Raw genomic sequence first — 23,967 nt, forward strand, 5'->3', positions numbered from 1 at the left:
TTGAGTCCTCTTCTAGGCCACCTCCCAGTCAACAGTAAGCTTTGGTACTCCCCCACTAGTAGAATACTGTAACATTAGAATAGAAGGACATATGAATGTTGTATAAAATCTTACCATAACCATAGATGTCCTTTTCCATGTTGCAGTATTCCTCCCCCCCACCTTTCCCCTCATACTCTTGCACTTGCTCTCCTCTGCTTCTGGGAGGCTATGCCCTCCAGGACTGGCTCTGTCTGGGGCAGCTGTTCATGTTCTGAGGGGTGGTGCGTGCAGACATCACCTTTTATGGGCCACGTTCCTGCCTCCATGTCAGACATCCGATGCACCGAGAGGCTGAAAATCTTTGGAAACCTGGCCGGACAACCTGATTCTGAAGAAGGGTAAACCCACTAGCAGAATACTGCAACATGGAAGAGGACATCTATGGTTATGGTAAGATTTTTACACACATTCCTTTCAAGAATCTGGTTTAGCTGAAGTGGTTATTTTTGTTGATGTGGTTTAGTACCGTTGCGCACAACAAGCTGAGAGTTCCTTTTCAATATCTTTTGACATAGAAGGCCAAGATATTAGTCCTCTTGTCCTTTTGGTAGAATCTGTTCCTGGGTGACCACGATGCAAGATTTTAATATACTGTTGTTGCAAGGATTTTGGAACAATCACTTTTGGACATTTTGTGATTATACTACCTTCCATCAAAATCTCATCTCTAAGGGAAATACTGCTGAACATCTACTGATAAATAATATTGCTTTGACAGCCATCCTTGACTAATAGTGGTTGAGCTTCTGGAGAATTGGATCGGAAGCTGTGTGGGTTCTAAGCTCATCAAGACGTGTGGAAGAAAAATTTCACTTCCATGACTTCAAAATCGGGTTTCTCAGTCTCTTGCTGTTCAGTGTTTTTTCTGTGCGATTGGGGTAAAGTAATAGCAAGATAAAGAAGTTTGTCTTTTGTGTAAACCAAGTGGAAATTGTACTTTTGCAATTTTAACATCATGCATTGCAATCTCGCAGGAGCTGTGTGCATTGTTTTTTTCAAAATAGTGACCAAAGCTTGGTGGTCAGTTTCGATTCGAATAGGTCGGCCATAAATATAATCATGAAACTTCAAACATGCAAACTTAATTGCCAAAAGCTCTTTCTGTTTGAGCATACTGCATCTCTGTTAGGGTTAGAGTTCTGGATGCGTAGGCTACTGGTCTGCCCTCTTGAAGAATGACTGCACCAAGACCAAACTTTGAAGCATCAAGAAATTACTGATCTTTGCATGTCAGCTCTCTTAACGGTGCCGAAAGTTCCTTCAGATCTGTAATGAACTTGCCCAAATAGCTGACTATACCAAGAAAATGTAAGGCTGTGACATATTGTCTAGAGCTGGAATCTCAAGAATTGCAGTTTGCTTGGAAGGAAGCCTTAACTGGTAAACAAATGACCCACATAAGTAACGTCTTGCAGCCTGAATTTCCATTTCTGAGAATTCAGTTTAAGATTCACTTCACAAGCACATTCCAGAACTTTCCTGAGGTTTCTATCATTTTCACCTTCACCGTTGCCTTCTGCAAGAATATAATCTACTATAATAGCACATAGATAATCAGAAAAAAAATTTGTTCCATCACTGGCAAAATTTATCCCCAATGGTATTCTCAAAAATCTAAGTTTGTCGGTCAAGATTCGCCAAAACAAACTTTTTGCATCTGACAGAAAAAAATGGCATTTGACATAAGGGCAGGAGCTTCAACTGTGCACATTGCATGATGTCGTTTTAGTGCTTTGTTCAAATCCCTTGGATCAATACATATTCTAATGTCTGTGCTTTTCTTATGAGTTACCACCATGGTGGATACCCATCCAGTTTGTTCTTCCACTGGACAGATTACTCCTAGGTGCACGATTCTGTCTAGCTCAGCTTTGACACTGCCCTGCAGGGCTACTGAAAAGTCGCAGCTTTCTAGTTCAACTTGCGCCTCTAAATACTCTTTTTTTTAATAAAATAATGTGCCCCTTTAGTTTTACAGAGCTTTTTAAAATGATTCCACTTTTTACATTGTGTGGCACTGCTGACCAAAAGCTAAGCACTTCTCTCGCTTAATGGCTAGTTGACTCTCAGGCTTGTCATAGGTTTTGCTGAGTCACCCCTGTTTGGGGGTTGCACATTTCTCTAAATTTGTTTTAAGCACTCTGGGTCTTCCCGCGTTTCAGCTGGTACCACAGTGTGGTGGTCTTCCCCCTCCCCTGCAAACACAGCAGATGCATACACAAATGAACACTCCCTTTCAATGGCCCCCAAACAAGCTTGAACCAGCTAGATTAAGCAGACTTAATGCCTTTGTATGTGCGTCTGTCAGAAAAAGCTTGTATGAAAATAGCGTACTTTTGCTCAAACACTGTCCATTATCAGACATAAGTAGACCAGGTTTGCAAAATCCTTCTGCCATGCCAACAAACAGTAACATAAACCTGCCTCTTGTAATTATGTTCGACCGTACACCATGTACTTGAAATTCAACAGCACAACAATCTCTTTGAAATAACTGTATTCCGGGAAATAACTACTGTAATACTGCACGCACTTGCCAACACTTTGGATATTTCGAATAGCTTTAGTTAATACGAAGAAGTACATAGCTAAAAAATATGGTAGTTTTTCCCCTTTATACATTTTATACAATTCAGACGTTATTTTAAACATTTTCATAAGCGTGTTGCGAGTACTTTTATCAGTATGTTGCAGATTCAAACATTTCATCTAATTAGAAATTCATTTTGAATGCTTTGTTTTATATTCGTTGCGTAAAAAATCATTTAAATGAGTTTTAGTACATGGAATTATCTTTCTGACCTCTTTGTGAGTTGTTTTAGCTTCAGATGATTCATTCGTATATATTCCTCCATTACTGACTGTCCACTTCATGACTTTGACTTTGGATCCCTTTCTAACACCATCACTCGTCAGATAAAACAATGAGGCTTAGGTGTTTGTTTTAAAGTTTGTTACACACTCATCAGGATGGATGATTGGAACATAAAACCTAAACGAACTATTTGACTGCTACCCACATACATGCTTTTTCACACTGGCTGCTCACTCAAATGGCACTCATGCTTGCACATGCTCAGTATTTATATGCATGTGCCCATAGATTGGAATGGCTCTTAAAGGTACAACACATACTTTGAGCTACACTGTGTACCTGAAGAAAAATTTGTTGGAGTCTACTTTGGGTATAAAAATACCTATGTAAACACTTCCAAGCAAATATCCTAAATCTTCTAGTCTTAACTTATTTGGGAGATATACATGTATCCTTCCATTGTCTCTTTGAGTTGCTTGTCCAGTCTTGCTTCCAATCCTTTCTAATCTTCTCTATTTCTTTTAGATGTTCTTCGCGTTTCACTGTTGCAGTCATTACGTTTGGGTAATCCTGCTGGCAGGTTGCCCTCAGCCGGCCTGAATTCCAAAGTCTTGGGTCTTGTATCTGCTGCTGTCGCCCCTTCCCTGACGTCAGGTTGTCGGGGGTATAAAAGAAGCAGCAGACGCCATTTTGTTTAGTCTTTCTTGCCGTGCGGTGCCCGAAGCAGAAGCAGTTTGCAAGTGCCGGTCGGCCGACTACTAAGATTTTCGTATTCGAGTTTCAGATCCAAAGTCTTCAATAAAGCTAAGTACCCCGTTGGGGAAACTTTTTTCTTGCTCCAGACCGATGTCAGAAAAAGTTAATAATTGTATTTCTTGTTGGAAGCAAATACCTCATAAGGATTTTCGTTCTTACTGTATTCCTTGCCTAGGCCCTGATCACAACTTTTCTGGTGGTTGGTTTTGTGCTAGATTTAACCAACGCACTATTAAGCGTCTGTATGATTTTGCCTTAAACTATTTTGGACGCTGGTTTATTTATCCAGAAATGTCGTCTGATAGCCATCCGACTACCAGAGTTCACAAAAAACGCAAAGAAAAGGAAAGAGACAACCGAAACCCAAAACTGACTAAGCTTCTCCTAAGCCAGTCGCCGGTCCTCAGTGAGGTGCTTTCGCAGCCCCTGACGCCCGCTACTTTAGAGTCACAGGCCACTACCGACTCCCACGTGGAGTCGGCCATGCCACTGGATACTCAAGGTATTAGAGCCTCTTGATATTATCCCTTCAGATGGGTCCGGAGCCGTCTGAGCAGGCACCGGCTTCTGAGGGTGTATTCAGACCTAAACATCTTTACATCAAACCTACTTCAGCTTCAAAGGCAGACTAAAGCACCTTCCAAAGCAATGTTTTATATGCTGTACTAATTCCTTTTTTTTATCGTCTGCTTCTGTTCTACATTCTGTTGAGAACTCTGCCATTGCTGTTCTTTCGATTAGGTCCCCCCTTAATTTTTTTTGCCTGTAACTGCTTCCCTATCAAGGATTAACATCAGTCTCTTAGCCTGCAGTCCAAATAAATTCTTGATGTTTTCCCACTTTTGTTACATTTCCCTTTCTAGTTATTTACTCCCAAATACCTTGAATCCTTAGCCAGCTTTCTCCAATAAGTTCCAGCCGAATCCCTTGATATCTACCCTTGGTAACTTGAGAAAAAGAAACTGCTTACATACATTGAGATGACTTCAGTTCACAGTAAGCCTGGAATTTTCTTTTCAGCATAGTTGGTGTGTTTTGTTCTCTTCTTGAAGGGAAAATGTCTTAAAGTAATGAGATTTATTTTCAGTCTTACACTGAGGTCTTAGATTAACAAACCCTTCTTGAAGTAAAGATGTATTGAAACTATTAAAAGCTTTTATAATGAGCTCATTGTAAACAAAATAATAGTATCCAGTTGATATTCTAAGTAGTCCCAGTAATGTAAAAATTTAAAGCCAAGTTTTAATGTTCAGTGTTAAATATTTTGATGGTTTCCTTGCCTATGATGTGAAGAAAATTTCGGTTTAGACATTCTTTGACTTGTCACAGTGAGATATAGCTTAAACATTTGAATTCAAAACTTTAGTTCTTTGACTGAACTTGTGCCCCCCCCCCCCCCCCCAAAACAAAAAACAGGCATAGGATGGACATGCAGCCTCACCATCTGCAGTAACCAGAGCTAAGGTTCAAGACTTGTGTTTAGAGCTTTAAGACTCATTTAGTGCTGAGAAAAATCTAGCACTCCTCCGTTCTGTCCATGATCCTATAGTGCTACACCACCTCTGTTCAGCCTTTCTTCATTTGGTTTCATGTAATATTCGGTGCCAGTGATTTGGCTATTCTCCTTTAAGAATATATACATTTGAGGTTTGTTTTTCCATAGTTCTATCACACATCCACTCTAGATGACTTACTGTGACCAGCTTGTCCTCTCTTGGATGATTGCAGTTTGAAATTTTAGGATTTGATCATCTGAAATGCACTTTATTTTGAGGTACTGTGTAACAGTTTTTGGTTAAAATCTGTGGTGTTAACCCACAGAAGTAATTTTCACCATTACCATTCTTATGTTTTCTTTTGCTATAATTTTTGTTTTATCTGTGTGTCTGAGAACAGTCAAAAATACTCAGTAATATTAGTCATACACCCTACAAGCCTCTGAGTGCAACTTTGCCTAGGGTCCTAAAGGTGTTTTAAACCAGTCATGTTGCTTTAGACCCAGCTGTGCGAGAACTTGCAATTTAAGAATGTTTGCTGATCATGAAGTAGTGGCAAACATTGACCAAAACCTTGTCCTAGTGAAGGAAAGAGTCATAAAAATGCATTTGAAATTAACCTTTCTCTGTGGTGCAGATTCATAATGACCTATTATAATGTAACTGAAGTTGAGATGATGTTTTGGTACAGATGTGGGAGTTAGCGGCTGATGCCAACTCAGCCATCTAGGGAGGAGGGCTTCCGGTAAGCTGTCATCATGCAAGCTGCGATATGTAGAGCACTGAAATGGCCAGTACCAGGGTCATGGGCTTGGCAGTCTCAAGCAAGTGATTAGCCCTCATTAGCAGGAGAGTGGAAATATTTGCATGTACACACACAGATGGGGATGACATCGGTTGCTCCCTTTGTGTGCATGGTGGGACGTAGAATGCCCTACAGTGATGCAGATGCTCATATGAGCCATCACAATCGAGGGATAAGGTGCATCATTGCTGAGGCGCTAGAGGAGGGCACTGAAAAAAATACGTCCATGCCATTATGTATTCCTCTTCAGTCTTCTGTCACTTCTATGCTGGGGATTCCCAATGCAGGGAAATAAATGGACTTAAAACCTGGAGGGCGGAGCTTGATGGTTGACTGGTACAAAGGCAAATGGCACATATATATAAAAAAAAATCCATTTGAAGTGTTGAGATGTACGGAGTCCTTAGCTGGGAAAAAATGTTACTCTGCGCAGCTTAAATCAGTTTCTGTATTGACTCTGTGTAACATTTCTGATAGCAGAAATTTAGTTTAATTGCATTTGTTTGTTGGTAATCTTAAGAAAGTGGTGTTGGTATTGTGGTAAGGTGATCTGGGCCCAGGAGTTGAGGACATGTCCGACATCATTTTTCCTTGTGCTTTGTTTCAGAATCGGGATGTTAAAGAAGGAGCTGACATGCTGATGGTGAAGCCTGGCATGCCTTATTTGGACATTATTAGAGAAGTGAAAGAAAATGTAAGTGACATAACAGGGTGTGCGAAGGTAGTAGTAAAATTCTGCTTTCCATCAAGTGATAGCAAGCTAATGTGCTGCATTGGAGCTTTTTATAATACATGCATCTGTTCCTTTAATTCTTGGTAATGTTTTTTCATTCTTCCTTGGCAGTGCTCTCAGAAATGCAGTTGCCTCTAGTGAATGAGTGGGAGTTTGAGCCATTGTTAGTGTATCATTGACTTTGAGCTGAAAGAGGAGGTGCAACTAGAGGAAAACTTAATTACTGGAAGTGACAGTAAATTTTAACCCTAGGGTGGTCATACTAGTACTGCAGTAATATCTGTAATAAACTCAGCCTCCATGATACTGCTTCCTTTGACCAAGATGCCACACCTGACATGGGACGTGTACAGAAAGCAGTGCTTTTCTGCTTGACATAACTGTAATTTGCCATGCCTACACTCAGTGAGAGCAGGTTCATCGAGTGGCTTTTCTTCAGTTTCTTTTAATTCTGGCTTGTCAAATCCAAGGTTTTTCATTTCTCCACTGTTGTGTAACATTGAAGTTGGTATGTGCAAGTTAGGAGGCTATATGTAGGACAAAACTACCCCCACCCTCCTAATATAGGAAGGATGAATGGGGGCTTGACCCAGTGAAAAATGGTTTTAGGTATTTTTGGGGTGTACTTGAGAGAAAAAAATTGACATATAAACAAGTACTGTACTTGCAATAATTTTCCATCTGTGTTGTCCATTTTCATTCTTCCCCAGCATATGGGTTCGGATCAGATAGTCTGATTTGACTCTGCCATTATTGTAGCTCATGACCACTAACAAACTCTCAAGCTCCTTCCCTACCCATAATGCACCATCCCTGGCATCCCTCAGATCTCGTTTGCTGCTTTAGAGTTCAGGCATGGTTGCCTTCATCTTTCGACTTTTCTGTGAAAGATGAGTTATTTTATTTTTTTCTTAATACCATTAACAAATTAAATTTTTTTTTTTCAGTTTTAACCTGAAGTCAAGTTTATCGACTTTTTTCTCTTATGTCTAGGAAAAATCTCCTTCCCTTTACCTTTTGAACTGTTATTAATGCAGAAAATTTGAAATTAAGTAAAATCTGTAAGCGTTTGTCTATTACCAGCTGTTTTTCTCCGTTATTGTGACCACTTGTTTTTTAGCTTTATTTTTCCATTTTGTTAGTGTTTTACTATTAATATTTCTTTTATATACAACATTTATTGTAGTTCTTTAAATTCCATTGCTAAAACCTTGGTTATATTGTTTAGGACTGCAGTTTTTATTGCGAGTTTCTGCAGACAGGAAACTGATGTTAAAGGCTTTACTGTCATCTTTTTTTCTGAAGCCATTGCTGGGGCTAACCCCCCCATACAGTATGCAAAGTCCTGTCAAAATGTCTAGATTCCCCCCCCCCCCATACATATGCAAAGACCTGTCAAAATGTCTAGATTCTCCCCCCATACATATGCAAAGACCTGTCAAAAGGTCTAGATCCCCCCCCCATACATATGCAAAGACCTGTCAAAAGGTCTAGATTCGTTCCCCATACATATGCAAAGACCTGTCAAAAGGTCTAGAATTCCCCCCATACATATGCAAAGACCTGTCAAAAGGTCTAGATTCTCAGCTTCAGAAATTAAAAGAAAAACTGCATCCCAAGCTAGGTCCAATCTGATAATCATCTGATCTGACCACACAGTTCTTCAGAAATTGAACAAAAGAAGAAATTAACAGTGAAAGGTTTGCAGCTAACTACTTTTTTTCTCAGAATATTGCTGGAATTTGATATTCAAGGACCCTTCAAAAGGTCCAGGCATTCAAATTCTTTGGCCTCATCTTAATTGTAAAACCAAAAAAAAAAAAAAAGTCTTAAGTTCAGATCCAGCTACCTCGGATCCAGCATTTAAGATCTCCTCCAGAACTTAAATCCAGAGGCTACAAACAGATTTAAAGGACCATCTAATTAGCTTTCTAGAACCAAAATTGATGATGCCCATCCTCTGTAGTCTCTCTCAGGCTACCCTACGGATGATATCCTGCTTATCCATGAGGTTTGTCTTGCATGCTGCAGAAGACATCTCTAGGGCTGTGCGGGTTCAGGCATTTCCATCAAGAGACCTGCCGTGATGACCCCCCCCCCCCCAGTAATCAGGAGGTCTAGGTATGTGTTACAGGACTCGGGGTCCCTTATAGGACACAAACGAAGATGGTTCACCCTGAGAAACGAGGGAGAGATGATAGCTGAATACCCCCCCCCCCTCTCCCAGTGGCAGTGGACTCCTGCAATTCCAGGAGTCTAGATTTACTACTACTCTTAGACCTTGCCAGCAGTCCTGAAAGGAGACCTCAGTGCCCCCCTGTGCAGACAGTCAGGAATCTCTTATCTCTACACCAGGAAGCATGGTTAATCATAACGAAGGATGCTACCTTGCACAGAATGTGTTGCTATGATTATATCATTCCCTTTTTCCCCTCAACCCCTGTTACCCAAGAAGCAGCTTAGTCATCCCAAAGTTCCCTCTAGACTAATGTAATCTGTAACTGACTCAAGAGTCTTCTAGTGTTTAAAATAGGATACTGGTGATCAATTTTTAAGTCTTGGTTTGTTGAACAGTTCTGTTCAGCACACTACGTCCTAATTATTGTTGGTTCAGTCCAGTTTTCAACAGGAAAAGCTGTGGTAAAGCAAGAGCCGTTAACACACTAAGAGCCAAAAGGAAAAAAAACCCAGTATACCAGCACCAAAACATTTTGTATATCCGAAAGCTTTGTATTTAATAATCTTTCCTCAGAGTAATAAAAATAAAACATGTTTGTTTAAATACAAATCAGTAAAATCACAAGACACAGTTCAGCCAACCAGAAATCAAAATCAATTATTCAGTTAAAAACAAAATATAATCACATTTATATAAAAAATAAATATCTATTTATGTTGAAAAAAATTCTATTTCAACTATAACTGTTTGTTTCAGAACAGGTTTAATGCTAACCATTTTGAGAAAGGTGATCAGCACGATTTTGTGTATTGGGTGATAGATGTGTCCTTAAAGAATTTAAGGGGCGGTGATGATGGATAATAAGCTGGAATTGAAGGGATAATGCAGTTACAGGCGGACCATGCACCAGGTCTGAATAAAGTAGTTGGCATTAAACCTGTCCTGAAACAGGGTTGAAATAGAAAATGTTTTTATATACGAGTAGATTATTGTATTTATTTTTTTTATATAAATGTGAACATTATATTTTGATCTGAAGTAGTTAACTTCATTCTTTCTGCACATATGGGTATTTGTATCCGAGCCAGCAAAACTTTTACAAGCATCAGCTCCGAGCTCCAAGTTCCTCCCCTATCTATAATACATCACTTCCTCCTGACTAACCCCAGATCTCGTTTGCCGCTCTAAGAGTTAGCATTGTTGTCTCTGAGCTCTAAGTGAAGATGGGAAGGTTGCTCTTTTTTTTTTTTTTTTTCCTCTTTTCAGTACAGTTGTGTGTGTGTACCTGTTCCCCTTTTCCTCCCCCCTTCACACATGGCAGTCGTGAAAAAAAAAAAAAAGTTTTTTCTGTGTAGCTTATTAGTAGTTTTAGTTCCTGCCTAGGCCCCATTCCTTTGTGTGTGTGGGCCTTGGGGTTTAGTTACTGTTCTGCCCTTATGGCTGAACAGCCTAAAGTTCTTTTTAAAAAAATGCACAGAGTGTGGTCACAAGCTCTCACCAGCCGATGGCCACACTGTGTGTTCTTTGTTTAGGGGTCTCCCATTTTCAGCCTCCTGTGACATTTGTGCGGGTTTTAACCCCAGGGCCTTGAAAGACCGTCAGGCTAAGCTCATGGCCAAGGGTCTGCTGCCAGCTTCTGCCCTAGAGTCTGCCTCAGTCTCCATTCCAGCTAGTGACTTCTTGCAGGCAGGGACTCAACCTCCCGCTCATCCTGCAGCCTCAGATTTGTCCCAGAAAGGTAGGGACAAGAGAGAGAGGGAGAAGCGCCACAAAGAGAGGGACACGCCCAGAAAAAGATCCCCCGACAAAGTCTTTATCCAGCCCCTCTTCTAAAGTCCCCAGGTCCCGTTCTCGGCTCCACTCTCCCCGTTTCTTGCAGGAGCCGAAGCACTCCCCTCAGATCCAGCCAAGACCTGCTACGATCACTTCAAGATCGACTCTGAGTGTTTCCGACCTTGACATGGACAGGCTGATGAGGTTCATCCAGAATCAGATTCAGATGGGGGTCTTACCAGGTCCCTCTCCCATCAGAGAGGGTCCTTCTGCAACTCTATTTCACCCAATCTCTCCTTCCCCAATCCGATCCGACGCTTCGGGGTTCTCTGATCCGAGGCTACAAACAGATTTAAAGGACCATCTAATTGGCTTTCTTGTTGGTTTGGTGCAGACAGTTCTTGTTTCCTCCGCCGGCTGTCACCTTGAGTTCCTCTGATCCGATTTCAGATCCAGGAGTCACTCGGGGCCGTGGTCAGGGAGTCTGACCTGAGGGTTGAGGTCATTCTCTTTCGGATCCCATCCTTGGTGCCCAGACTACCCTGCCTTTGGCTCCGATCCCTGCTTCGGACCCGGGGAGGGCCTCATCCTTACGGGTTACAGAGGTGGGCTCTCCATCGGCATTCGGGGCAGTGGAAAGGGTTCTTTCCCAGGGGTTGAGACCATAGCTCACCTACTCTGATCCTACTCAGACCGCCCTGTTTTCAGATTCTGCTCCCTTCACCCTGTCTCAGGGAAAGCCCGTGCCAAAGCAACCTCAGGTTGTTCCCCTCAGGGAACCCCTGGAGGCTTAAGAGTCCTCTTCAGAAAGTCCCACTGGAGAGGAACCTTGTAAACACAAGTGTAAAAGGAGGCACTTGGACTCCCGTGAGTCCATTACCACTGATTCGGACTTAGATGGAGAGGGTTCCCCAGATCACCTCCTTCGGAGAATTTATGGAGATCCTCCACCAAAGAGGAGGTTGGTCAGCCCCCAAATCCTCTGCAGATGAGTCTGTGTTTCTGGAGACCTTTGACGTGGGCCCATCTACTTCCTAGGTTTCCCCACCAGCCAACTCTTTGGTGTGGACCTCATTACCAATAGGGCATGGAAGGATCCTGACACAGTGGAGCCTATACCCAAAAGACTGGACAAAATTCTTTCCCCGCCGTCAGGCAGGCATGGTCCAAAGGAGCCCCTGTGGATGCTTTGGTGGTTGCAGCTGCCACAAAGAAGGAACTGGCACAGGAGAGTTCCTCGGTCCATCCACCAGACAAAGGAGTCCAGGTCAATGGATTGTTTCAAGAAGCATATGTATTCCTGCGCTGAATTACTTGGCACATGTTACCTGACTGCAGCGTGATCTTGTAACGGAACTAACTGAGTCGCCCCCGGAGTCTGTCAAAGCAGGACAAGCAGTCCTTTACTGCGAAGATGACTACACTGAAATCAGTGACAAATACATCTATGCCTCTCCTCTCCCATGTTACGGAGGGAGCCGCTAGAGCTGCTGGTACAGGCATTGCCTTGAGGCGACACGCCTGGATCAGAATGTCAATTTGCGGACCCCTTTAAGGCATCTTTTATTAACTCCCCTTTCGATGGATCATCCCTCTTTGGGAAGACTATGCGACACGCTCACCCCAGAGTGAGAAGGACGGAAAGACTTTGTCTGCCGTCGGATTCCGCTTCTCTAACCCCCAAAGATCCTATTCCAGGAACCAAAAGGGGCAAAAGAAGATGTGGTTCTGGAAATCAGTCTTTCCGGGACACTCAGGACTATTCGTCCCCCAGAGGCAGAGGGGGACAAGACCGACTCTGTCCCAGAGGCAGAGGGGGTCCCGGAAACTTCGGGTCTAGGTAACCCTTTTCCGACAGGTCTGCACAGCAACCCTGAGGGGTTGCCCGACTGCTCTACTCTGGAGGCAGTCGGGGGAAGATTCTCCTTGCATCCAGCTGCATGGGAGTCCATTACTACAGACCGCTGGATGTTAAACATCAGATCCAGAGGCTGTTCTATCCCTTTCATATCATCTCCCATAACTCCAGCACGCCTCCCAGATGTTCCACCCGATCACAGGGAGGCCGCAGCTTTACAGGTTTCGAAACTGTTCCAAAAACGAGCCATCGAACTGGTCCCCCCCTGACCAGTCTGGATCAGGCATCCATTCCAGGATGTCCTTCAAGGATGCATCTGCAGTCTTTACAAATGGGTTGTCCTGTCGTCAGGCAGCCCTTCGGTCGGCCGGATTCCAAAGTCTGGGTCTGGCTTCGGCTGGTGTCACACTTCACCCGACATCATTGCGGCAGTTCTTCGGGTATAAAGGCATCAGCCGATGCCATTTTCCTCAGTCTTTCTTGCCGCATGGCGCCCGAAGTAGAAGCTGTTCGCAAGTGCCGGTCAGTCAGATCCAGAGATTACTACTACCGAATATTACTTCGAAGACTTCTATAAAGCTAAGTACCCCGTTGGGGACTCTTTCTTGCCTCAGCCGATGTCAGAGAAAGTGAATAACTGTTTATCTTGTGGGAAACAAATACCTCATAAAGATTTCCACTCCTATTGCATACATTGTTTAGGCCCAGACCACGACGTAGCAGCTTGTCTAGCCTGTGCTTCTTTTAACCGACGGACGCTTAGACGTCGGTCGGAGTTTGCTGAACAGATTTTCGGCTCCGATTTTGCCTACATTATGCCGTCAGATCCTGCGACTACGCAAATTACCAAAAAACGCAAAGAAAAGGACCGACACTCGCGGTCCGTGGTTTCGGCCGAAACTGCGGTTAAGCAAACCACGAGTGTCTCGGTTTCGGCCGAAACCGAGCAAGCGGTTCTTTCTTCAGCCGATATCATGCCTTCTACCGAGGCCTCTTCTAACCTGGTAGAAACGGCTTCTGAAATCCAACCTTCTGTTGCGGTTTCACAGGATTTATCAGACACCATTCCCCTGGATATTTCAACCCCTGCACGTGGAGCTGCTAGGCCTCCTGCAGCTATGTCTATTAAGGCCTTTGCCAGGGCTAAAGCAGCCAAAGCATCAAAACCTGTGCCTGCCAAGCCCCCTCTCACGGGCCCAGCACCAGCTCCCATATGCTTTCTTTGGCTGAGGATCTCATCTCTTTAATTGTGGAGCCCAGCCTCATCCAGACAGGGCCTCTCTCCTCCTCCAGAAAAGAGGCCTAGAGCAGAGCCCCTGAGCCAGTATCCACAGATGATTCCTCTGATGACTCAGAACATACAGACCCTCCTGAGGCTTCTTATTCTCCTTACGAAGACTCTGATGCTGAAGAGTCCATCCCTTCAGCCTCTCCTCCTGAGGAATTTTCCTTTGGGGAAACCTTGCATGCTATGAGGGAACAATTTCAGTGGCAGGGCCAAGATTTCTCAGACTCCAGAAAAAGGCTTAGGACCTTTCTACATTTGCCACAGCATAGGCCTTTAGCTATACCTCCAGTTCTTTCTGTTGTTGATGCATTTAATGATGCTTGCACTGCTCCTGATTCTTTACCTCCGGCTCCTGCTAAGCCCGATAGGTTCTACAGGGTCCCGGACACTCATCACCATTTATATAAGGCTCCTTTTGCAGATCCAGAGACTATCTCCCAGGGTCCTAAAGCTGTAGCAGCTACTTCTACTAAAAACCCCCTCCCCTCTGAAAGGGAATCCAGGTCCTTAGAGAGATGGGGTAAAAAGTTTACACCTCTGCTACTTTGTCAGCTAGAGCTTTGAACTGCCAATTTCATATGATTCAATATCAAGAGTTTATGCTTGACCAGTTGACTAAAAAGCTGTCCTCTGAAGAATCTTTAGATAAAAGTATGTTCAAGAAATGGTACATAACATACAGCAGGTTAGTAACCATTCTTTAAAATGTGGCTATGATGCACTGGAGGCTTCCTTTAGATCAGCCATGACTGGCACAGTTATCAGGAGGCATGCATGGTTGAAAGAGCAGGCATTACCAGACCATGTCAAATCTAAGCTTTTGGATGCACCTATGGACAAGGTCAATTTATTTGGTTCCCCTGCACAGCAGGTACTAAAAAAGATGGAAGAGAAGGCAAAATCTGTACAAACAGTGAAAGATTTCTTACAAGTTCAACCTCCAAGGTTTAGCAGGAACTGGCCCTCCAAGAATTGGTCCTTTCCGGACTCCTCTAAGGCACAAAGAGACAGGAATAGGTGCTCTAGAGGCAGAAACCAATCCAGGGGTGCCTACAGGGGACGCCAGTGGCAAGGTAACAACCAGCGAGGCACGGATACAGCCACCACCACTACAACAACTCAATCACAGTGACTTACTAGAAGCACCCTTAGGCGGAAAGCTAACCTTATTTTCAAAAAACTGGCATTGCATTACAAGAGAAAAATGGATTTTGCAAACTATAGACCAAGGTTACAGGTTCCATTTCCATACTCTACCAGGAAAGAGAGGAATGCCAAACCTACCACCTACTCAAAGGGCAGAAGCTCTAAAGCAAATATCTCAATTATTAAGAATGAGAGCTGTGGAAAAGGTACCATCTATGGAGCAAGGAAAGGGATTTTACTCCAGACTCTTCCTGGTACCAAGAAAAGAAAACAAATGGAGGCCTATTCTAGACCTGTCCGCTTTAAACACATTCCTCATTGTTCCAAAATTCAAAATGCTGACCCTACAGCAGCTTCTTCCCATGCTGGGCAAGGAGTCTTGGCTGGTAACTCTAGATCTCAAGGAGGCATACCTGCACGTCCCCATAAGACCAATTTGCAGAAGATACCTCAGATTTCTTGCAGGATCAGAGCATTATCAATTCTCAGCATTGCCCTTTGGCTTATCTACTGCGCCCAGAGTGTTCACGAAATGCCTGGCATCAGTAATCGCTCATTGCAGACTTCAGGGGATTCAAATCTATCCCTACCTGGACGACTGCCTGATACAAGCGGACAACAAAATCAAACTAACAGAAGACTTACAAAGAGTCATTTACCTGCTGCAAGCCCTGGGATATACAGTCAATACAAAAAAGTCAAGGCTGATTCCATCCCAAAGAATAACCTTTCTGGATGCAGAACTGGACACATCAAAACAAATGGCATTTCTAACTGCAGAAAAGAAAGAGCAACTTCCTCTCTACTTCTTGGCATTAACAAAGCAGAACCATCTAACTGCAAGAAAAGTGCTACAAGCTCTAGGATTCATGGCATCCTGCATAATACTGGTCCCTCATGCCAGGCTGCATATGAGAAAGCTACAATGGTACCTAAAGAATTTGTGGTTCCAGCACAAGCACAGCCTAGAAACCAAAATTCCAATGATCCCATGCCTGAAGCAGGAGTTCCTATGGTGGGCTCAGGCCTGCCAATCAAACACAGGATTGCCCTTCTGCGAAAGTCAACCAAGACAAACCATCACGACAGATGCCTCAGACCTCGGTTGGGGGGGCACACATGCTGGGCAAGTGCATTCAAGGCCTATGGACTCAAGACCAGCTGCACCTGCACATAAATCTAAAGGAAATGATGGCAGTAAAATTGGCAATCCAGGCATTCAGACCTTTTCTCCAAGAAGGCCAGTTGAGGATAAGGACAGACAACACCACAGTTATGTGGTACATCAACAAGCAGGGAGGCACACACTCATATCCTCTATGCCGGCTGGCACTGGACCTATGGGATGTGGCTCTGAGCTACAACATTCAGTTACAGGCAATTTATGTACCAGGGAAGGAAAACATTCTAGCAGACATATTAAGCAGAACTACAACAGATGCCCACGAATGGATGCTGCATCCGGACATCTTCAAAGCCATCACAAGACAATGGGGATTACCACAAATAGACTTGTTTGTATCCCCACTCAATCACCAGCTAAAGAAATTCTGCACAAGGACGTACCACCCACTTGCTTGGAAGGTGGACTCCCTATCTTTCAGTTGGAAAAGCCTGATAGCATACGCATTCCCACCACTTCCTTTGATGCACAAGGTGCTTCTGAAGATCAAAGAGGAACGTCCGAGGATCATTCTGATAGCTCCAGACTGGCCAAGACAACATTGGTATCCATTGCTGAGGAGCATGTCCCGGGAACAAATATGGACACTGCCCCTGATCCCATTACTGTTAACACAGAACAACTACAACATCCTGCATCCAAACCTGAAAACTCTGCAGCTAACTGCCTGGGACATTACATAACAGCAATTAACCCAATTTTATCCCAAAGGGTTAAAGACATAATCCTGGAGGCTCGTAGACCTTTAACAAGAAAGAATTATGCAGCAAAATGGAAAAGATATCTCTTCTGGAGTACTGCAAAGGGGCAAGATGTGACACTGGTGAACATAGCCAACATCCTGGAGTACTTGGCAGAGCTCTTCCATACAGGCCTGTCCTATTCCTCCATCAAGATACATGCATCAGCTATTTCAGCAGAATACAGCTTGGATCCTCCTGTCTTCTCGCATCCTCTGCTCAGACAGTTTCTGAGAGGAATTAAAAATGTAAAACCTCCCAGGAAACCTCCATTGCCAGCATGGGACTTGAACTTTGTGCTAGAAAAACTGACACTTCCCCCTTTCAAACCAGCAGCAACAGCAGAATTACAATACTTATCCTGGAAGACTGCTTTCCTGCTGGCAATAACTTCAGCTAGAAGGGTCTCTGAACTACAGGCATTAATGGCAGTGCAACCCTTCCTGATCTTCCATCAAGATAGTGTCCATGAGAACAAATCCTACATTTATGCCTAAGGTGGTATCCAGAGTCTCTTTAAATCAGGCTATCCACCTTCCTACATTCTTCCCCAACCCACAGAACAGGGGAGAAAGGCTCTTACATACCTTGGATGTACATAGACAGTTACGCTACTACCTGGACAGGACAAAAACCAATAGAAAAACTGACCAGCTTCTGGTAGCATATGCAACAGGAAAGGAAGGAAAACCAATTTCAAAACAGACAATCTCCAAATGGATAGGAAATTGCATTAGATTTTGTTACTCCTACCATGGAAAGAAAACTCCAGAGAACATCAGGCCTCACTCCACAAGGGCTACAGCCACTACCACAGCTTTCTTACGAGGAGTGGCTACCAAGGACATTATAGAGGCTGCTACTTGGACCTCCGTGCATACATTTGCCAAGCATTATAATTTACCTCTATACTCTAGATCCCGTGCTGGTTTTGCCACTGCTGTTTTGCAAGGGATCCCAACTACACCATAATCTCTACTCATTTCCTCCTCCCCTAGTTTAGCTATGGTATTCTACCCATTTGAAGACTGCAGATGCATCCTTGAAGGACATAGTACAGTTTTGTACCTACCATAAATGTAGATGTCCGATAGGAATGCATCTGCAGTCAGGATTACCCACCCTCCTTCCCCTCTGAGGTACTCCTAGGGTATTTGCCAATCTTCAGCTAGCTTGGGGGGGATCTATTATGGTGTATTTGTTTGTATATATGTACATACATGCTTATTTTGTGTGTTTGCTCTCTACTATTTGGAAACTTTGGCATTTATCCAAATTTAGCCATCCAAGAGGGCACCTGGCATCTGGGGCAAGAAACAGAGGAAAATGGCGTCGGCTGATGCCTTTATACCTGAAGAACTGCCGCAATGACGTCGGGTGAAGTGAGACACCAGCCGAAGCCAGACCCAGACTTTGGAATCCGGCCGACCGAAGGGCTGCCTGACGACAGGACAACCCATTTGTAAAGACTGCAGATGCATTCCTATCGGACATCTACATTTATGGTAGGTACAAAACTGTACTTTCTTTATAGTGCCAAAGAAGACTCTGGACCTGTCTATCCTCAACCTGTCGGTAGAGAAACAAATATTCCGGATGGTCACTCTACAGTCCATTCTACCGTTTCTAAAAGAATGCGACTGGATGTGCTCGTTAGACCTCCAGGACGTTTACTATCATATCAAGGTCCACAGAAGCTCCAGGAGGTTTCTGCGCTTCCAGCTAGGGGCCGGTCACTTTCAATTCAGAGCCCTACCCTTTGGTCTCACCACAGCCCCGAGGGTGTACACCAAGGTAATGGCAATCGTAGCGGCTCACCTGAGACTTCAGGGCATTCAGGTATTCCCCTACCTAGACTACTGGCTCTTCGCTGCATCCACCAAACGTCTCTTGTGCCAGGCCCTACACTACTTTCTCGGTCTGGCTCACAAGTTAGGCATCACGATCAATCTCAAGTCCCACCTGGCTTCAGTTCAGGTCATAGACTTCCTCAGGGCACGGTTGGATGCTATTCAGTCAAAGATCTTTCTCACCCCGGAAAGGATAGAAAATCTTAGACTCCATGTGTCAGCTATTTCAGAGCACTCTGTAGTCACACAGCAGGCGATGTTCTCAGGGATTTGGGTTCGATGGCAGCCTCCATTTCCATTCTCCCTCTTGCACGTTTTCATATGAGAACCCTTCAGTAGAATCTAGCAGTTCAATGGTCCTGGCTAGACATCCCAATGACTTTCTAAATCCGAATCAACTGGACATGCAGAATGTCACTCCAGTGGTGGCTTCAGTCATCAGACATGCTTGCGGGGCACAGCTTTCTAACCCCGCCGGCTCAAGCCACAGTGACTATGGACGGCTCCTAGCTTGGGGGGGGGGGGCACTTCCTGGGAAGAACAGTCCAAGGTAAGTGGTCCCTACTAGAGACCAAGCTACACATCAATGTCTTCGAGATGAGGGCAGTGTTTTTAGCGTTGAAAGCCTTCCATCCTGTCCTACCTCCAGGGACAGTGGCCATTCAATCAGACAACATGTCAATAGTCTGATATATCAACAAGCAAGTAGGGAGGGATCCGATCCTACCCTCTGTCGCGAGGCCATGAGAGTTTGGGAGTGGGCCATATCCACCAACCAGTTTCTGATAGCAATGCATTTCCCGGGACGCTCCAACATTTTTAGCAGACAGTCTAAGCCGGGCAATCCTTCTGCCTTACGAGTGGTCTCTAAATCCATCGGTGGAGAAGAGAATCTTCCTTGTATGGGGTCAACCTTGTTGCGACCTCTTCGCGTCTCCTTCCAACACGAAGTGCAGCAACTTCTTCGCTCTGATCCCCCCTCCAGGGAATGTCCCAAGGGACGCTCTAGTCCATGCTTGGCCTCCCGCGTTACTTTATGCTTATCCCACGTTACCTCTGATACCGAATTTCCTTCAGAAAGCTTGCCGGTTGCAGTGCAAAGTCATTCTTATAGCTCCCTTCTGGCCTCGCCAAGTGTGGATTCCCTTCCTATGGTCTCACCTTTTGGCTCCTCCATGGACTCTAGATCCATGCCCGGATCTACTTGCTCATCCGTCGGGCTTGCACCTGCCCAACCTGGACAGTCTCAAGCTGACGGCGTGGCTGCTCCAGTTCCCATGATCATCAGGACTCCCGGACTTTCATCTCCTGTTAAGAACATTCTGGTAGCATCTCTCAAAGCCTCCACTAGGAAACTCTACAGTAGCAAGTGGAGACGTTTTTCCGTTTGGGCCTCTCAATGCAATCAGAACCCTTTTACAGCCCTCATTCCAGTCATTTTAGATTTTTTGGCTGGTCTCTTTCAATCGGGTGCAAGTCTTCCACCATCAAGGTTCAACTGGCTGCCATCTCTAATTTCCATGTAGGTGAAAATAAGGTTGCTTTGGCCTCTGCCAAATTGTGTAAAACGTTCCTGAAGGGCACCTTTCTCCTGCAACCTCCAGTTAGAGACTGTTCTTCCCTGGGATCTGACTTTAGTCCTTCAAGCATTGACCTCTCCGCCTTTCGAACCTGCCAGTTCAGTCCCTATGAAATTCTTGTCTTGGAAGACGGCATTCCTGGTTGCCATCACCTCAGCTAGAAGAGTTTCAGAGTTACAGGCCTTATCCTCCATGCCCCCCTATTTGAATTTTCACAAGGACAGGGTTTTGCTGCATACAAACTCCTCCTTCCTTCCCAAGGTGTCCTCAGCAGCCAATATTAACCAATCTATAAATTTGCCAGTCTTCCCAAATTTCCAAAATAAAGGCGAATATAGACTCCATTTATTGGACGTCCATAGACAGCTTTGTTTTTACCTTCATAGGTCTAAACCCTACCGAAAGTCGGATCAACTTTGTCTCGTTTTCAAAACCATGTTTGGGCAAAGCAGTTTCGAAAGTGTCCTTAGCAAAGTGTATCACTCTTTGTATTGCACAAGTATACGAGGACAAAGGCTTATCTCCTCCTAGCTTACTGAAGGCTCATGCCACTAGATCATTGGCCACTTCTGCAGCTTTCTGGTCAAAAGTACCTTTAGATGATATCTGTGTGGCAGCCATGTGGACCAGTTCGCGTACATTTGTCTGTCATTATAAATTAGATTTGATTTCTAGAGGGAGAGCATCCTTTGGCTGTGCGGTGCTCAGAAATATCCTTCCATAAGGGCTTCCCAGGAATATTAGTAGCTGGGGACTCTGTCCCATATGTGCAGAAAGAATGAAGTTAACTACTTCAGATAAAGAAATTATGTACTCACCATAACGTTCCATCTAAGTAGTTGGGCTTCATTCTTCTGCACCTTCCCTCCCTCCATCCCCCCTCACTATTCAGGTCTTATTCTGTTTGGATTGTGGGTTATGTTGCTAGTTAGTGACAGCAAACTCGATCTGGGGTTAGTCAGGAGGAAGTGATGTATTGGGTAGGGGAGGAGTTTGGAGCTGATGCTTGTAAAAGTTTTGCCGGCTCTGATCCGAATTGGATCCGAATATTCATATGTGCAGAAGATTGAAGTCTAACTACTCAGATGGAACGTTATGGTGAGTACACAACTTTTTTTTTATTGAATAATTGATTTTGATCTCTGGTTGGCTGAGCTGTCTTGTGATTTTACTGAAACATGTTTTATTTTACTTTTATTACACTGAGGAAGGATTTGTATATCTGATCTGAAAACTTTGTATTTAATGAAGTGTTTTGGCGCTGCTATACCATTTTTCTTTTGGCTCTGTGTTAACGGCTCTTGCTTTACCACAATTGTTTCCTTTTTCTTGTTAAAAACTGGACTGAACCAAGACTAAGACTTAGTGTAATGAACACACCAGTTTTCCCCTTCTGAGCAGGACAGCTGGATGAGACTGACCTTCAGGATTAGTACTATCACATACAATGAATAGGTGACTCGAGAAGCAGTTAGTGTAGGTTGGGAGACTGTCATTACCAGTTCAGAGTCCAGCCTTTTAGCCTAACCACAGCTCCCAGGATGTTCAAGTGTATCTCAGTACTGGCATCTCATTTAGCTTTGCAAGGATTCGACGCATTTCCATTTTGGGATGATGGGTTCGTTACTTCTCCGACCAAGGGTTTACTAGTGCAAACTTTAGATTGTGTGGCAGGATTGTCCACAATTTCGGATATCCATCAGCAAGTCACAGTTCTAACTGACCTACCTGTTAGAGTTTATAGGAACAGTTTTTCAACACGTCTGTCGTAGCATCTCTACCCCTTTACAGAATACAAACAGTAGTTCAGGAAATATTTGGAAGTACCAGAATATTGACATGATTGATTCCACAAGTTCTAGAGTCTGTCAACAGCAGTAGTCATACTTTCTTACCAAGAATAGATGCTATGAACACAATGAAACTCACTCTCAACCTATGTCAGTACTGATAACTCACTTAAGTGAAGGTTAGCATTCCAGGTGGATGCAATCAAAACTACTGTGCTAGCCTGTCATTTCTTCTTCGCTCAAGACCACAGTGACCATAGCTTACATATACTGAAGGTATGGTAATGGACAATTTTCTTCTAACCACTTTGTAATTATAGCCCATTTTCCAAGGAATTTCAGCGTGATGCCTTTTAACTTGAGCAGGTCCATCTTTCCTCCTCATGGCTCGTCTCAGCAACAATATGACCGACATGATTTATTAATTTAGTTATCCATTTGTCATAAGGATAATTTTTCATTCTGTTCTCAGTTGTACAGACTTGAGACAAATGAAATTGCGTATTTAAATGGAAGAAACAGTTTATGCAAACTAAACATGTACAACAATGTGGAAGAATACAAAATGTGATGGGCACTTTCAGTGCATCTTAACGGTTACTTTAGAAAGCAGCCACGTGAACAGCCCTTCCTTTCTGTATCTTACTGACCTTGACTAAGATGGTTCCACTTTTTTTGACCTCTCTCTGCAGTCACCTTCAATTTCAGATCTGTCTACAGAGCTGTGTCATGTGACAGGCATGATTCCATCCGCACATCTCTAGCTTAAAACTGATAGATGTTATGTAGTCCAATCTCACCTACACAACTTTTTACTAGCTCAAAGTCTCTCACTGGCTGGGCCAAGTAGGTATCCCATGCTGCACTGCTCCATAGCCCCAGATCTCGTTTGCCGCTTGTGTAGCTAGGACGTGGTCTCACTTGGCTGTGGCCAAGTACCTTCTATTTTCATTTTCTCTCGAGAACATTGCTGCTTTTTCAACCCAAAAGCTATTTTAATAGCTATTTTGCTGTTTTTGCATTTCTGGATTGTTATTGCTGTGTGTTCTGACCTGTATTTGGTATCCCCAAGTCCAGTGGGCTGGGCCCGTTTGAATTAAAGGACCCTGTCCTCCCTTCTGTGTCTTGTTGCTAATTTATTGGTGTATCTAGACTACTTACTGGATTTTCTCTTGCTTGTGTGTTTTAGCGAACCATTTTATTTAGAAGTTCTTGGTTCCTGTAGCACTGTCATACTCTTGTTTCCCACCTTCGCTGTTTTCTTTTCGTAGGTTGTTCAGTAGTCTTGTGTTACCAAGATGTCTAAGGAGCAGAAGGAACATAAACCTTCTGGTTTCAAAAAATGTTCCAAATGTAGCTACAAGATGTCCATCATGGATGGACATGCTATATGTGTTTATTGCTTAGGTGCAATTCATTTACAAGAGTCCTGTAGGTTTTGTCACGCCTTCAGTCCGAGGGTGCTTCAGGAGAGGAAAAATAAACTATTGAAGGGTCTCTTGAAGCCTTCGTTCGAGGTGTCTTTGGAGTCTGCCTCAGGTTCTCAGGCCAAGCCTAAGGCTTCCAAGGCGAAGAAAAGATCCCCGGCTCTGTCTGTTTCTTCTGAGCCGCCAGAGAAACTTTCAAAACTGGACTCTACCTCCTCCTCGGCTTCTATGTCCTCGGGGCCACAGGAGGTATTGGTGGTACTGGAATCTGAGTCGGCTCCGATTTTATTGGAACCCATTTGGAGCCAGTCTCCCAGTGTTAGGCATGGTTCTCCTGACAGGAGATCCCATTCTCCGTCCCTGTCCTCCAAATTCCCCAGGCTCTCTGATTTGGATGTTGATAGGGTGGTGCAGAGGCTCCTGCAGTCGCCGGTGTTGGCTAAATTATTTTCTGCTCCGACCCAGTTGGCTCCAGAGCCTGTCCCAATGATTGTGTCAATGGTTCC

General features: G+C 43.9%; 1 protein-coding gene across 1 annotated transcript in view; it reads left to right on the forward strand.

Annotated features, from left to right (window-relative positions):
* ALAD (aminolevulinate dehydratase) overlaps window positions 1-23,967 on the forward strand; it is an 870,814-nt gene that overhangs the window by 778,941 nt on the left and 67,906 nt on the right. Inside the window, 1 exon segment of the mRNA XM_044058183.1 lies at window positions 6,522-6,608. Coding sequence (XP_043914118.1) covers window positions 6,522-6,608 — 87 coding nt within the window.

The sequence above is a fragment of the Protopterus annectens genome, chromosome 16.part0 (assembly GCF_019279795.1).
Source record: "Protopterus annectens isolate FY-2018-M chromosome 16.part0, PAN1.0, whole genome shotgun sequence".
NCBI lineage: Eukaryota > Metazoa > Chordata > Ceratodontiformes > Protopteridae > Protopterus > Protopterus annectens.